This window comes from Astatotilapia calliptera, chromosome 10, assembly GCF_964374335.1.
Source record: "Astatotilapia calliptera chromosome 10, fAstCal68.1, whole genome shotgun sequence".
NCBI lineage: Eukaryota > Metazoa > Chordata > Actinopteri > Cichliformes > Cichlidae > Astatotilapia > Astatotilapia calliptera.
In genome coordinates this window covers 29,569,945-29,587,368 of record NC_137431.1, presented here as the reverse complement: position 1 = coordinate 29,587,368, position 17,424 = coordinate 29,569,945, and the positions used below count along the sequence as shown (strand labels likewise).

At 40.6% G+C, this 17,424-nt stretch overlaps 1 protein-coding gene across 2 annotated transcripts in view; it reads left to right on the top strand.

Annotated features, from left to right (window-relative positions):
• Window positions 1–17,424, top strand: part of tmem132e (transmembrane protein 132E) — a 426,314-nt gene that overhangs the window by 271,191 nt on the left and 137,699 nt on the right. The window contains exon 1 of one of the 2 annotated variants that reach the window (XM_026182492.2): window positions 16,493–17,231. The exons of the other annotated variant lie outside the window; for it this stretch is intronic. Within the exon in view, the coding sequence (XP_026038277.1) occupies window positions 17,153–17,231 (79 nt within the window). The 5' untranslated portion in view covers window positions 16,493–17,152. Of the gene's footprint in view, window positions 1–16,492; window positions 17,232–17,424 lie in introns of those variants that run through there. 2 annotated transcript variants of the gene reach the window in all.

Sequence of the window (17,424 nt, the reverse complement as noted above, 5' to 3'; positions counted from 1 at the left end):
CCGCTTGTTTATTTTTCACATAAACCTTTCACAATAAAGCTCAAGATCCTCTTGAGACTTTTCAAAATAAAAGAGTATGCAGAGTGTTTACCGATGAGAAGCAAAAAAGAGTCGTCAGGTGCTAAAAAATAAACCTTAGACTCAAATGTTAGAACAGGCTTTTCCCTGCAGCACGTCGCAAAGAAAACGGCGGCTGTTACAACCTATGTCTAAAAATGTGTCGTTTCATGCATCGGTAAAACACTCGACTCCAGATACACGACGCCCAGCTGGAAACACTTCAGCTACCCGAGATTCACAGAATTTAAAGAAAATGTTACATTTTTGTGATTTATATCGTTATCGGACGATAGATGTTTTATATCGGGATATGAGATTTTGGTCATATCGCACAGCCCTAGCTTGTATGGCTGCTCACAGTGCAAATGGATGATAATGGCCAAACAGTTACTGATCTAACTCAGATACTGACTCTTGGTATCAGAACCGTCTGTGTATAGACGACTGCTGGTGCAGTCTCTATTGTATTCATAGTACTTACATCATATTATAGTATTTTCAGTAAGTGGAGTTGCTACAACATTTTAACTTGCAAATATTTAGTTTTAGATAGTCCTTAAGGCGTGTCATCATTACAGTTCTTGCAATTGCTATTTAATTGTTTAGAATTCTTCAAAGATGCTTTACTTTCTTGCTCTTTGCCAGTGTTTTATCAAAGTAGCAGATGTGATTTGTGTTGGTCTTCTTAGCCTCCAGTCTCTTCTCTTAATGACTAAACATTTGTGTTACAAATTCTTTAATCTACCACCACAGAGAAGAGACTGCACTACTTTGCCGCTATGAAGCTCTTGCACCCTAGGCCACTGCTTGTCCAAGTGCAGCAAGTGTTTCTTCTCAACATCCCTTTTTCTAGTTTGTTGTTATGGTGATTTGGGAGAGAGTTGTGTAACCCATCACCATAGTAACATAAGTAAAAGCTGCGTGCTTGTGTGACAGTGATATGAAGGAAATCTGAAACAAAGATATCCTTTTCTCCTTCCCTCGAGCACCGAGCCTCTCCATTCAGAAGGCTTTGGGGGTGGCCATGACACTATGAAGGCCTGCCATACAATAGACCTTCTTCAACAATAGACCAAAGGCTGCTGCTGCTGTTGTTGTTTTATTTGAAATGCATTGCAAGCAGTGAATGAGCTGTGAAACCAAGATGTCATGTGTGTATCCTGTGAGGGGGAAATAGCAGTGTTGATTTAGTTAGAGCCTCTTGACCTGAAAATAAAGGATATTTGATGTCATGCGAATATATTTTACACTAGAGACTCTACTGAGGTGTCTTTGTACCCTTTGAACAAATATGTGGGCATGAATGGAAACGGACATTTGCGGCTGTATCAAAAAGGTCTGCTAAAATAGGAGAATTGCTATCTGACCATATGTCATCTTGATTGCATCTTATACTAATCTTAAAATTGTGGCCTTTAGGTATTAAGTCAGCTGTACCCACGTCTCCGCTCATTTCTACTGTCTCCGTGTTTACTGTCTGTCTTTTCCCAAGTATGATAGCAGATAATGGATAAGAGAATGTGGCAGTCACATCTGGCATGTTGTAGACTCTGTCATTTAACCCCTTAATACCTGGTATATCATAATTAATGAGTTTCTGTGAGATTTTGACACCTCCACATCATCAGTGGGATTTTTATTCCCCGCTCAAAAACATAAATAAATTGCACAATTTATTTTTAACCAGTAAATTACAAAAAATAAAGGAAATATCCTCCTAAGACCCGAACTCTTTCATGGCATGCACTTTTAATTTCTCTTTGCTATTTTGGCCTGATTGGGACCTGATTAAGTTATAGGTTTGTGTCCCACTTACTTTATTTCTCTTTGTTTGAACTTACCCACTTTGATTTTCACCTCCATCACTGCTTGGTTTAGGATGAGACTGGTTTGTTTGTCCAGTGTCTTTATGTAATGCCAAGAGGTCCGTGTGTGACGAGCTGAAAGGAGGCCTCTCCCACTGGCACTAATGGCAGCTTGTGCATTTCTGCTTAGGCCAATCACCCAGTCACATGGTTTATACACACTGAGGATAATTGCATTCATTTGAAAAGCATAACTAACAAACTTGCAGGTTTCGTCTGCTAGTCGTGGCAACTCGTCTCCTTCTTGCTGCCATTCAACAACAAGTATTTACATAAATGCAGCACAAAATACAAAAATGGACTCTAAAGTTCAAGTGAAGCAAGAAAAAAAAAGATTTTAAATCGGTGTATTCGACAGTTACTATTTCTATAACCTAAGTTCCCCTGTTAAAGAGGTCATTTGAATGTTTCTCTCACAATGAACCTGAAATGGCCTTGAGCTCAAATGCAGAGTGCATCTGTGTGAGCAGAGCTTAAAAGAGTGGGAAGAGAAGCCGCAAGGGCTTCCAAACAAAAATATTTTGCCAACAAGGAAATGAAATACGGCTTTCAAAACCAGTGGAAGCACGAGCAATACATACCTTCAGGTAAGAGTTAGAGGTAAAACCCAGATGGAAGATCCCAAGGACTCTCCTTCTCCATCTTCCTTTCAAAGCAAGCACTTTGGAGGGGCCTCAAGCAAGAAGCCAAAATGATTGCAGTCACACTTGCTGCCTCTCAGGTGTAAAGCAGGATGTGGTTTAAACTATTCCGGCTCGCTAATAGCTTTCTTGAACAAACAAAGGTTTCACAAATGTTAATACCATGACTAAATGAAATGCATACCAGCGAAGGGATGAAGAGTATCCCCACCGGCAATGAAATTTAATGATCAGAGGCAGGGAAATCAAAAGCAGGGGAGGAAATATCCACCCCGATGTTGCCTTACAGCCCGTTGGCAAATAACATGCATGTCTGCAAACCAGTCTCATTTCCTCATCGCAGCTTTTCCCGAGGAGCCAAAACGAGGTCTCATTTTCATTTTGTCATTGGAGGAAAAAAAAGGATGACGAGATAATCAGACAAAGCTTTGGAAGGTTTAGCTGATCGCCCATAAATTAAAGTTCATTTTTACTAAAAATTGAATGCAACAGTTGTGTGACCTCATCATTGCAACCTAATTAATCCACAAAGGCACGAATGTCAAACAAATTAGGTCTGAAATCAATTTACCAAATGGATCCTCCAGAATCCAGCAGGCATGTCTGGTCAACGTTTGACAAGGTTATCGTTTTCCTAATTTATTTATTTTTTACTTTTCATTTGATATCCATGAGCGCTAAATTATTCAAATTCAAAGCTGCTCTTAATCATCCAAGAAACAAGAACAAAGTGAAGGGAATGAAACGCATCTGTCAGTGGATCTTTCCAAAAGCAAAGGTCATCTCGCCAACGTGGTCAGCACTTATTTTTCCCCCCTGATAATTAAGCGCTCTTTTGTGATTGGAGAGGGACCTCTTTGTAGGGGTGTAGCTGTGTGTGGCAGAGGAGCAAGCCACTGAGCTGTCCTTCACAGAAAATTAGTTTAACTACCTGAAAAATAATTCCATCAGATCACCGGCAGTGCAAGGAGCAGGCGAATGTTCCAATTATAAGCGAGGTGCTTTTTTCATATATTTGCTATGAGACGTTTAAATGTACGTCTCACAGCTTTAGCGGTGACCCTTAAATAATAATCAAAGATACTTCAGGGTTATTAAAGTTTGCATTCCAAGTCTTAAAATCGAGCAAATATGGTTACATAAAATGACACCGACAGATGGGAAAGAAACACAAGTAGTCAAACATAAAGAAAACCTCAGGTTAGGCATAAGGTATTAGGTTTATTGAACGTATTGAAAAACAAACAAAAAGACAAACTTTAAAAATATTACTTAATCTGCAAAAACATCCATCACACTTTCAGAGCAATTCTTTGATCTTATATCTTTGCCATATTTGTGCTGACGAATGCTAACACGCGGCTCAGACTGCGGTTGATATATTCTGGCTAAACTGTTGACTTGTTTCCAGTTTATCTGACAGCGTATGATTTTTTTTAGTCCCATCAGACGTTGCGTCTCAGCTGTCACTTTGTGAATGCCAACTGAGATGGAAGTATAACAGATAAAACTGACAACCAAGATAAGACGTGTATTTTCATGATGATTAACTATTCTTTAGGTTTCTGGTTGTTCTGGTCTGCATTCTTCTCAGGTTTCAGAACAGTAGTTTTATTAGATTATTATCTGAAATAAATTAAGGATAATGACCGATTTATATTGTATGTTTTGTTAGAACAAAGCCAACGACTCCTGTTAAAACCGTCTGTATTAATCCTTAAAGTTTTCTAACCACTGTGTTGTGTTAGTTTTAGATCTCACCCTGGGTCAACACACCTGAATCGCATAATTAGTTCATTCTCAGGTCTCTGGAGAACTTCAGGACATGCTGAGGAGGTAATTTAGCCATTTAAATCAGCTGTGTTGGATCAAGGACACAGCTAAAACCTGCAGGACACCGGCCCTCGAGGCCTGGAGATACCCACCCCTGGTCTACAGTAATACGGCTACTGAAATGCTTTCAAAGTGTCAGCACCTCTATGAAAGCAGAGGGTTTTTTGTTTTTTTTTACCGTTTTCTGTTCTGGAGTATTCAGGTGTGTGTTGACACAATGCCACAATCTTTCCAGGAGAACCCAGTGAATTCAGACCATGAAATGCTCAGAAAAACTGCAAAAAACCCAAGTGCCTCAAACTCTACGGGCCTCATTTAGCATGTTAAGGTTCATCAGAATACACTTAGAAAAACACTAAACAAGTGTGGGTGGTCTGGAAGAGTTTCCAGACAGAGCTCTGTGCTCTCTAAGAACATGACAGCACAACTTAGGTTTGCAAAGCTGCATCTAAAGAATCCACAAGACTTCTGGAATCATTTCCTTTGGTCTTCCACCAGAGAGACCAAAGCCTAGATGTTTGGCCACATTTAGAGAAGAGCAAGCAGAACCTGTGAAACGGCTCATACCAACTGTGAAGCACAGTGATGTAGGGGTGATTATTTGTGCTTGTTTTGCAGTCACTTAGTCAAAATTGAAGAGCTCTCTCCGCGTGCTAACGCTTGGCTGAAACTGGGTCATGCAACAGAACAATGATCACAAGCACAGCAGAATATCTACAACAGAATGGCTGAAAAAAAAGAAGATGGTGCAGTGGCCCGGTCAAGCTGCAACCCCCAACCTGACTGAAATGCTGCGGTGGGACCTTGCAAGAGCTGTGCATAATGGAATGCCTGCAAAGCAACCAGCAAAGAAGAGTGGGATAATTCCTCCACAGTCATATAGTGAACTTATACTTCTTGAAAACAATCACTTCATGTTATTGCTGCTCAAGGTGTTGTTTAAGCAACTGAATCATGGGGTGTACTTAATTTTTAACAAGACCACACAGAGTCGAGTGTAAACCTTTGTTTGCATGTGACTAGATAGATAGATAGCATAAAACATGGGAGAAACTAAGCCAATTTGAAGTGCCTTAAGCCTGCATTCTATCTGAAGGCCATCAGATGATGATAGCTGTGGTCGCAAAGACTTTCAGCCAATGAGCATGCAGTTTAACAGTCAGACCCACCCTTCCTTCCTTCCTACCAAGATGGCGACAGCAGAAACGCCGAGTGTGCTTTTCATGGCCAGTCTTTTTTTCTTTTTTTTAATTTCTTCTTTAAAATAAATGTTGCTTGCATTTAGTCTTTCCATGACATATACGTGGCTAACACCAGAAGGGTGAAAACAAATATGGTAGTTAAAAGTATCTTTCTTCTAGTGGTGGATCCTGTTAAAATGTGCAGCCAAGCTTTATTATCCCCAAAGGGCTGCAATTAGAGCTGTGCTGCTGAATCTGGTAAAATACATTGAAAGACCGCCAATGTATAGCCTCCAAATCAGCATAATGTAACATTAATTAGACTCACTGTGATTACACTGAAAGTCTGAAAGGCTTTGCCAGGGAGTAGGATGAAATCGGAGATACAGAGCTGAGACTTTTTGAAGAAGCATCCGTCAACAGAAAGCGAACTTTGCTCTGGGATTGATATGCCAAATAATATGAGGGGAGTCTTGTCTCGGCGAATTGCATGCCTCAGCGTAGTAGTGTCACTCCTCGGGGCTTAGCCATTGACATATCGGTCAAAGTGATGCCATAAGATGGAGGTATACTCAGTAAAATGCAGGTCACGCTCTCTTTTTTATGGCTGCAACTTGATATATTTTCTTTCATTCAAATCATTTAGGACCTTTTCCCATTCTTTTATGTTCATAGATATGTAGCTTATTTCAGAAGCTGGGCCTGCTCATTTAAAAATATGTCATCGTTTTAGATTAAAATGTCTATAATACTCCATAAAGAGAAAAAAAGATGGAGGTTTATTGACCACCATGGGGAAATTAGGCTGTTGCATCTGCAGGACAGGATTCTGCAGGAGAGTAAAAAGCAACAAAATAGTAAAAACATTGAAAAAAATATACATTAATTGAACTATAAATAGTTAACTTGCATAGATGCTAAACCTCTAGATGTGTTGATATATGGGATATAGAGGAATGCAGACTATCATAGCAACAAAAGCACATTGTGATCTGTATCTTCACAGTAACTGATTTGAGATAAAACTAGCAGGAAAATGTTGAATGGAATGCATCAAATAACAGAGTAAATCCATTTGTACAATTCCTTTTGTGGAGGAAATCCATTTGTAACAGCTGCTGTATAATATTATGAGTCTCAGCTTACCTCACACAGAGTATCCCCCATGGGAAACCCTGTTGTCTAGAGCCATATAGATTGCGTCAGCCTTGGATCGTATTGAGGCACATGCCATGAGGCATTTGCATCCTTTCATCAATACACTACTAATGCATGCAGTGGTTGTGCCTACGAGGCCCCATTTGGCGGCGGGGAAACAGAAGGCTGGGGCCATGTTGGAAGCTGCAGTGAAACAAGGTTCACACTTTCCGCACATAATAAACATCTGCAGCTTCATGGGTCAGCTCTAGTGCGTGAATCTGGTTGGAGGGCACCGCTTTGCCCTCAGCCTCTGTTTTCCTCTCAACTTTTCACACAGATGTTGCGCTTCGCCATACTTGCCGAGGTTGCTGCCGAGTCCCACGCCGGCTGAATTTGAATTTAAAAGCTTCCTTTTTACACTGTTTGGCTTCCCTAATGTATTCAGAAAACAGTGTGAGTGTCAAGATAAGCACGCCTAGAACAGAGACCACCACCAGTACTGAGGAGAAACATGAAGCAGACAAGAAAGCAAAGCAAGAAGAGATCAAACAAGAACTCAAGCTATATAATGTTTGGAATCTGTGCATTTCTGAAGTTCTTGCATGACTGAATTTTTACTTGGTTACACAAAAACTGTGATAAACTGAATAGAGTTTCAGATTTTTGTGTATTATTCACTCTATTTTGGTTGCCTAGCCCTGTATTTGTTTCTTATAGCTGTAACTTGCGTCCGTTTCACGATGGAAGCTTGCTGGCCAGTTGATGTGCAGATAATAATATCTCTCTTGCTTTGCATGCTTCTTTGTTACCTGTCATTGCACCATCCAAACTGATGCTGAAACTCAGAGGTCTTTTTAACTAGGAATCTGACTTCCTGATAGACAGAAACCAGACCGTGAGGAATAGGAATAAAATAATACTCACGGTGGGGTTTTTTGCTGTGATGAGAGGACCTTAACAACAGAAATTCCTTATTCCATCAGTGCATCTTCTGTTGAAAATTGTGGACAGTGTTAGATTTCTTTGTTTAAAACTCTCAAATTCTTCAAGAAGGCACAGCAGAGATCATCTTTGAGGCATTTCGAGATTTCTGGCATGAGTACCAAACTCTTGTGAACTTTTATTGCGGTGCCGTTGTGAGTGTCACGACAAGCTGTCACACCGTGGTTTGGCATTCTAACTGCTCAGCGTGAAAAACTGCTTCAAACTATGGTTTAAAAAAAATTTCAATGGAAACCCCCCCCCCCAAAAATCATGACCCCTCCTTCCAAAATAATAATGAATTGGAAAAAAAGAAGTGTCTAACCTCTCATCCATTATCTCATTACTGGTTTTCCATCCACAGTCAGCCAGGTCCCTGAACAGATTAGTCACTGTATTGAATTTAGTTGCAAAGTCATTACCATGTGAGCTACTGTATGTTGAGCTGTATCATGTTACATTGGTTTGAATTTTTCAATTATCCTTTGACTGAAAACCCTCCAACAATTAACAGGTATCGGGGGAACCCTAATACGGCACTGAATTATAGTCAACGTCATGGATATTGTAACAAATGTGTCCTAACAGATTGTCATACAGCACTGAAATGAACATAAATCAGCTGCAGTCCAGAACAACAGAAATGGACTTTAGAGCACGTCGAGTCAGGTGGACCAAAATGTAGCTACACAGTGTGTTTTTAAGGTGCTACAGAGGAGGGTGTGAAAGGATAACAAAATGCCCGTGGCTAGCTAAAAGCATTAGATTTAACTTTCTCAGAGCTCCCTGTGTCATGGATTCTGTTGGAGAGCTTATGCTAGCTTTGTGTTAACAAGCCACTAATGTTGCAAGCATTCATACATCTCTGAGTTATTTACATTCTACTGTAATCCAACAGTGCAGGTCGCTGCAATAGCTCATGTTATTGATATTGCAATTCATAATATTCAGTAACTTGCAAATAAAAAATAAAATCAAAATGATCATGGATTACACTGAGAGAGTGATAATTGACTGTAAATCATGTTTGAAGTTCTCATATAAACCACTGCAATATTATATAAAATTGAAGACATTTTAAATTAAAAGTTACTAAATAGGGTTACTAGTTACTAAATTGTCCCCTTATAGTTCCATACACGCCGTACATGATATACGTGAGCTTCCATACATGGAGATAATGGGAAACGCATACAAAGCAAACATTAATCCAGTTTATATGGTACAATTATAAGGGGTTCAGAGGTTGTTTGAAATTAGAGACAAACGTTGAACTCAGAGGTTTGTGTGAAGGAACAAAAATGTACAAAAACAAAATGTGTGTGTCGGGGGGTTAAGTTGTGGCGTGACTGTGATGAGGACTTAACATTGTGTCATTGACTGTGTGCATTTTAAAATGTTCAGAAATCAGGTGTTAAACAAATATCAAAAGAGGGAATGATTACCATTGTTTTTGAAGCATTTGCTTTTGTCCTAGTTTAATGATTATTTTCAATAATGTCTCTCGTTTGTTTCAGTGAAACGTCTTCAGCAAAGTGTTACCGTAGCTTGGTTGGCATTTGGAATATATAAATGCCAATGCCTAAATATATATAAAGTGTCAGTGTAATAAAGGTAAGCTTTAGCCTACACCGTTTCAGTCAGTAATTTGGATTCTGCACATTGAATTCATTCTTTATTCTTTAACCTTTTTTTTCTAAATTTAATTTCTTACTTTTTTTGTTTGTTTTGGGGTTTGTTTGTTTTTTTAAAGAATGACCAAATGAAGTGTACTTTTTATTTCTTGCTAACTTTATTCTAGTAAGTTCTTGGAGTTAGCTGAGGGAACGTACCCATAGCTTTCTGCATCATCCACATCCACTTTAACATGAGCTACATTCTGTTAACATGCCTTTGCTTAACACATTAACGTATTTGTGTCTTTAAAAGACTTCTTTTCTTTGTTAGTTTGCACATGGAATATTATGTGCACTAAAAATTCTGCAAAGCCTCACATCATCACTGATAGATATTGCTTTTACTCTGGCACAACATACGCTAGTACTCGTCATCAAAACAAGCAGCAAGTAACAAAACCATGTGGGTTATGGTATTTTATTTTTTTAAGACAAAATGTATCATCTGTTACTCTGCAATTAAACCTCAGCATTTGACTAACTGGTTAGTAAATATTTGATGTCAAACAGTTGTATCTGCTCTGCTCAGCAGGGAGAGCGACACGACTAAATGATTCTTAGCAGCACCACATCGTATCTCAGCTTAGTTGTTACTTTATCCAAACAGCCTCCTGGACCGTGAGGGTGACTCGTAATATAAATTATGGATAATTTTATGGGTGCGTATAAAAGATCCATGATGAAATGCTCTATTTTCAACTGATGGTGTCACAGTAGTTACATGTTCTTCGTTTTTAATCTGCAAATTAGGCCTCATTAAATCTGCACTTTGCATTTCATTTGGAAACACACTGCTCTTATCAGCCAAGATTACTGAGACACTAACAGATCAAATATTCCATCTTTACTGTCCCTTTAGTTTCATCACATTGAAGCTTGTGCTTTATTACTTATCTAAAGGAAAGGATTGAACTAGTGATAAAACTAGATCCCACAGCCAAAGTTAAAAACTCAAAACTGCTAATTAGACTTTTCATCAGTTGATGTGCAAAGCCGATAACGTCAGAGTAAAGTGGCTTGGTATAATAGTGTGAGGTGCAGTAAACACTCCAGTGTGATAAAGTGTTGTGTGTGTTAAATGTTGCGAGTTTGCAGAGTTGTTATAAACTGTTAACAGATGTTACTCTGATAGACAGACAGATGTGTTGCTTTATAAAGAGTTATTGCATAAGGTCTGAAAGATTTCCGGTATCCTGCATCTGTCTGTTAGAGAAAGTGCTAAGCTGCCCGTCCAGGAAGTGATGCAGAGGGTGCTCAGGATGATCTGTGTTGGATAACAGTTTGTTCAGCCACCTCCTCTGCACCACAGCTTCAAATTTTAACAGGCAGTCACAGAGCCGGCCTTGCCGATCGGTGTTTTCAGTCTGTTGGTGTCACCACCTCTGATGCTGCACCCCCAGCAGAGTGCAGACAGGCAGACTGTGCTTGCCACAACTGGTGATTTCAGCTTTTTTAGGAAATGCAGCTCTTCTTGTATGCAGCTTTGATGCTGGACTCAACCTAAAAGCCCGCACGGGTTGTTGACGTGGCAGGCTGTACTGTAGCGGGTTGTTGACGTGGCAGGCTGTGTACTGTAGCTTGTCCTCTACCATCTGAAGTTGATCGCAATCTCTCCGATCGTATTCACATTCAGAAGCAGATGATTTACCCACCTCGGGAGAAACCGGGGAGCAAAGGAATAAATTAGTCGAAGACAAATTGTTCCATCCTGGTTTGAGTATATCTGTAGACACACTGGAAAAGCAGAAGGTAAAATACGCAGAGTTGACAGAGCTGAGACTTGAATTTGATCAGTAAGACAAATCCCTGATGTTGAGCAGGCTCATTTATAAGCCAGTCAAATTTTCATTGGATCTTACTGCTGTCTTAAAAGATGATTATCTGAGACAAATAAAGATCAGAGAGAAGGCTGCACCTTGGGAGGTGACTGTAAGAAGCATAATGAAAGTTTGTGATGTTAAAAGAACTTGCTGGTGTTTGGTCTCAAGGAGAACTAGTATAGACTAAGAAGAGAACATTCCTCTGGGTTAGCCAATCAAGCGTGAGAGCAAGTCCACATGTAGTGTGATGTCAGCAGCCTGGCATTTAATCTGAATGCAGAACATAGAGGACCAGCATGAGGAGGTTGACTTTAAAAAAAGGGTATAAGGGCATCATATTGAAATTAAAAACCTGTTTGCCAAGAGCAGTAATTAAAGTACCTGTAAATGTACTTATATTATTACTCTTAATATTATTCACTGCATTCATCGTGACATCTGCAGTAGCGAAAGGTCTGAAGGTTTGAAATGGATAAAAGAGCGTTTTGAAAGCTACTTCCTGGCTGTTTGAAGATTGATTTCGAAGAGATGTAGATTTCAATCCATTTCCTGGCAGTCGATAGATTTTTGTTGGGATTGTTGTTTGTGTTTTCTGTGGAGTTGGCAGCATTGTAGCCTATTTATCTTTTCAAATCTCTGCCCATAACGCACAACGTCCTCACCCATAACTGTGATAAATGAGAAAAAGCTCAAATAAAACCGTTCAACCAAACGGCTCCTCTACGGTACATTTTCATTTTTTACTGTGCTACTGGTGGACATTTGATGTTTTAACCCCCGTGGAGCCAAATAGCATGCGCGCTGCAGCGTGGGCCATAACTGACCTTCATAACCATGCTTCTGTTTCATTTCAGTGTCGGCGGCACATGATGTGATTACTGACACGGCCATTCGCATCTTAGAGTAGTTTTAATCTGATGGAAATATGGTAGGCATGTGTGCACGCCTCGGGGAACATGTAACACAGTGAAATATATGACAAACAGCCCGTGGAATGACTGATTTACTCGGCTTTACTCTAAATCACCAGAGCGATCTGACTTCATGCAAACGCTCAGACAGAGCAAACCTTCCCCAGCGAGATTGAAGCATGAATGTGATTTCCGTATGCATATAGATGAAATCTGGTGAAATATGAAGCCACACACACTTCGAGTGTGTTCGATATAATCTGGCTGCAATCCTTTGGTAAAGGTTATCTGAATCTGACTGAGATGGAAATAGACATTCCTCAGAGAGGGGCAAAAATAGGACTAACACCACGAGTGTTTCAAGTGCTAATACAGCCTTCAATCCCCCGGCTAGCACATCTTTTCATCTGCACTTTAGGTTGCATTCATTGCTCAATGAATGGTAACGCGAACCATTTTACATTACGGGACGTTTGCGTGGAAATTTTAGCAGAAATTGAGTTTTTAAGAGCAACTGCAAACTGAAATGTGATGCAGACTGTGGAGCATTGCTCAAGTCTTACAGCTGAGTGAGTTGAAAGGTATTATTTCACCAATCCAAATAACAGCAGTACAGTAAGGCTCACAGCTGAGTAAAAGAAGGGAGGGAACGAGGGTTAAAATGAAGATCGATAGGGAAACCCTTGGAGCTGGAACATTAGTAATGCTGTAAGGATGCTCCATCTCTCTCTAATCCTTCTCAACATTTTCTCCCGACCTTTTACTTGAAGAGACATTTATGCACTTCTCTCTCTCAAGATCAAATGTCTGCCCTCCTCATAACGTCGTCTCTGTGTATTTCCCCTTGACTTGGCTGACTGCTTTTATGTTTGACAGCTTTTGTATGGGCAGCGGGAAACACAGTTAAGTGTTTTATTTATCTACAGAATGGGGCTTTTTTTTCTCGCTTTAGTCAGCTCTTCAGGAAATGAAACACTGGCACGAAACACACTTTCATATTCTGCATACCTACAGTATGCAGCACACCTGGCTGAAGTGGAGGAGGCAGTTGTGTTTGAGTGGATTAGGCTGAAAAGGTTTTGTTTGTGCAATAACAACATACGCTGAGGAATATACAGTATGCACTGCTTTTTTTTGTATTCAAGATATTTTGCCTCACAGATTTTTTCACCACCACGAGCTATGCCTAAGGCTCTGTTCAACCCAGTGAATTTAGCTTTAGTAGCTAAAAGGCTAAAGCTCTTTCGTCTTGTGAGATTAGTGACAAAATTGCTTTCCTGCGTTAGCTTCTGGGGGAAATACTAAACATTTGGGGATTTTTCAAAGTTAATCTTAAACACCAAAAAGTTTATTTTTGATCAACCCATCCAGCAGGATGAATCAGCAGTATTGTCACTAGAATCATTGCCTATTTTTCCCCTCAATCATGTGTCGGCGCAAATTGTTAGTGATATGACAAAGTAAAACAGTCCGTCTCGCCCTGCCCTGAAATGGCCTGCTGTTTTTTATTAATTGACATAAGACAAAATATTCTGACAGATAAAAACAAAAAAAAATTACCCTTTACTACAAACCCACTCATTCCCCAGATACTCACACACACATTGAACAGATGTTTCACTTAATGGGAGAACAACAGGAAGAGAATTCAATTCAATTTGGCCCGGGGTCTGATAGGACATCAAGTGATAGAGGAAAGCGATAGGGTTTCACATCGGAAGCCCATCTGTGTCCGTGCTTCCCTTCAAAAACCCACCTGCCCTGTGATGTTGTTAGGCTGAAATGAGACAAGCACACCCTGATGCATCATAGGCTGTAATCACCTTCTTAACTGAAACCATAAGGTTTCAGAGTTGAGAGCAAGGGCCAAGGATTTGTTTTGCTTAATGGCATTTGGTCCTTGTGTTGCAATTGTGCAGTTTCATTGCATTTAAAGGAGATTATAAGGCTTCTGGGGAGTATTCAGGTGACCTTCAGGTCTAATATGATCAACATGTCAGGGAGGGTTCACGGTGCTTGCCAGAGGCTACAAACCATTGTGCCTTTGGAAAACCATACCATACAACAGTTAAAAAATGTTACAATTTTAAGAGAAAAATAATTTTTAATTTAATGTCAGCAGCACATCTCAAAGAAGGTAAGATGGAAAAACTGGAAAAGAAAGCGGTGCTAAAAAGAAACAGCTGCAGGAACATTTTGCTTATAATTATATTAATTACATGCAAAAACAGGCCAGTAACATGATTGGGTTTAAAAACAAAAGCATCTAACAAAGGCAGAGTTTGTCAATGTGCAGATCTTCACCAATCTGCAAACTACAAATTTGAAAGAGTTAGAGTATTGTTCCTCAAAGTTTTTAATATCTCATCATGTACAGTACGCAATATCATCAGAAGATTGAGGGAATCTGTAGAAATCTCTGTGCGCAAGGGACAAGCCCAAAAATCAATATAAGGTGCCCGTGATCTTCAGGCCCTGCAGGCAGCACTGCATTAAAAACAGGCATGATGCATGTCTGTGATGGAAACCAGTGCATGGGCTCAGGAACACTTCCAGAAATCACAGATCACTGTGCCATCCACAAATGCAGGTTAAAGCTCTGCATGCAAAAACATAAGACCTGTGACCATGATCCACTCAGTCAAAACTCGCGTTTCTTTTTGGAAAACATGGGTGCTGCATCCCCCAGACCAAAGAGGAGAGGGACCGTTCGGCTATGCATCTCTGATGGTATGTGGGTGCATTACTCTATAAAACGCAGTTTTAAAGCAGGTTTGAAATGCTTTTCCCAGCAGATGAAGTGAAAATGGGACTTTCCCTGAACAGAGATGGTGGTCCAAAGAAAGTTGTTATTAAAATTTTGAAAGAAAATTGGTTGGGGAAATCCCCCAAATTTGATAAAACCATCAATTTTTGCTCATTTTAAAATGTTAGAGGTAATATCAGAAACACCTCTGAACTAAAGACTTGCATCTAACAGCCAAAGCACAAGATTCAATATCCCTACTCTTTCTGACTTGAACCAACAGGTCGATCTGTGAGGATGCAAACCCTGTTGTTATTGGCTTACTCACACTCACAATGTAAGCAAGCTGTTGGAGTCACAGTTTTACCGTAAATGGGGATTTAAATGGGGAGAGGCCCTGCAGCCTCTCCCCATTTAAACGAACAGATGCTGGAGAGAGAAGCAGTCAGCAGCACCAAGTCGGAAGCGACCGACTTTAAAAGCTAAACATTAAAATGAAAAGCAAGCTGGAAACCAGTTTGTTTTGGGCTGTTTAGCCAGCAGCGGGTGCTTGTGGAGCACATGGAGACATATTTCTTTAAGTGCCTTGCTCAAGGCCACTTCAGCAGTAGTTTAAGATCCAGTGGAGAACGTTATGTATTAAAAGTCCCAGCAGGTCTGGGGATTCACGGATTCTCGGAGCTCTAGGCTCATGCTGCCTCAAGACATAGTGGGATAGATGGAGCAAACTGGTGGGTAATGCTGTTCCAATATCTACTTACTTTTTAAATACAGCAATAAAATCATATAGAGCTTTAAACGGTGGAGAGGTAAAAACATACACTTTGATATTAAGGTTGGCAGGCAGACTAGGTGTGGATCCCCATACGTGAGGCGCATTTTATATTCTTTTCCTGAGGCCAGGATCAGTAGTAGAAGCTGACAATTTTAGTTTATAAGGTGACCTGGAAATATACAAAAATGTTGGCAGATCTCTGTGTTTGGACCCAGGACAACGGACAGATGGGACTCTAGCAGAGAAGCCCTTAAGAAAGTCTGCGGATTGCTGTGCGCATTTGTCTCTTTAAATGTTGATCAAGAGAAGAGCGGCTCAAAAAGTGAGACACGCATTCCTGTGAGGTAGAGACTAGATTTAGTCCCTAAGTAGCTTCTCTCATCATTATACTTCCTCCAGCCCTCTCTATGCTCATTTGTAAGTACGGGATGTTTCTCCGGCTGTGGCTTCATCTTTTGTTGCCCCACTGTTTGCCATTCAGTTTATGGAGCCCACACACACACACACACACATCCGTGGATCCTTCTCTCTTTTATTATGGGAATTCCAGGCACATGTGAGTGAAGCAGCGAGCCAGCCCAGATACCCCTCCCCCTCTTGCCGGTACCCCTTCATTTTCATGGATTTCTCATGGGGCTAAAGCAGACGAAAAGAGGGGGAGGAAGAGGGGGAGGAGAAGGAGGAGGAGAAGGGAAGCAGAGCTAGGCTAATTCATCAATAACCTTTACCCAATCCCTCCCTTTCCCGTTCTCCTTCTTACTCTCTCACTCTCTCTCTGCCTAGAGGCATTCAAGCAATACATCCATCCCCCACCACACACACACACACACACACACACAGTCCTTATAGACACACTTGCATGCACTCACATAAGAGTCTGCCTGAACAAGTCCAGAGAGAGAGCATGAATCGAGCTGAAGAGTTTTTTCTTTCACCTCTGTGTGTGTGTGTGGTGTAAGTCGAGTCCTCTGAGGGGCTGTGTGTCTTAGCTATGACCCGGAGCTAAAATGGTGATTATAGACTAGAGACTAGGTGTGGCGAGATGGGGCGGCGTCAGAGGCTTTGTTCCGTACAGCCCACCAACCGGGAGGAGGCTCTGCCTATCTATCAGAGTGTGTCCCGGAGCCATGCACAGTCTGAGATTGAAAGAGCTAAGAGCTGCTGTGTGGGGCTGAACCACTCTTAAACCAAGACCTAAGCCACAGGGAATTAGACAAGCACAAGTTCAAGAAGCTCGGTGGAACCTTTGTAGCCAGAACATGACCAAGTGAAGAACTGCAGGAGCAGATTGCTGTTTTTATTTTATTTTTTTATTCTTGAATTCAGGCTTCTTTTGCAACACACATGAAAAAGACTTTCTAAGGAGCTACCAAAAAAGAAAAGAAACTTCTGTGGACTACTTCCAAGCAACACAATTGTTTGAAGAGACTTTTCTGTTGGGGAGTTCCCAAAATATCCTCTTGATTCTGCCTTTTTTCCCCACATTTAAAGGATGAAATCTCAATGATATAACCATTTGGAATATGGGACTTTTAATCTCTGATTTGGACCATGGTAACAGGCAGCTATGTTTCTGTGCTCAGCTCTGGGTGATTTTGATAAGTATGTCCCATTTACTCTCTTTGTTATTTGTGATTTCGACCTAGATTAATTTTGCGGTGGCGTCTTGGGTGTTTTGTCAGGTATTCGCTCATTTCCAGGGACTTGAAGAGTTTTGAGTTTGGCTTGTTCACAGGTGTCGCTTCAGATTAATTGAATCCAAACACTGGTGCAACATGTTTTGCCCGAGACAAAG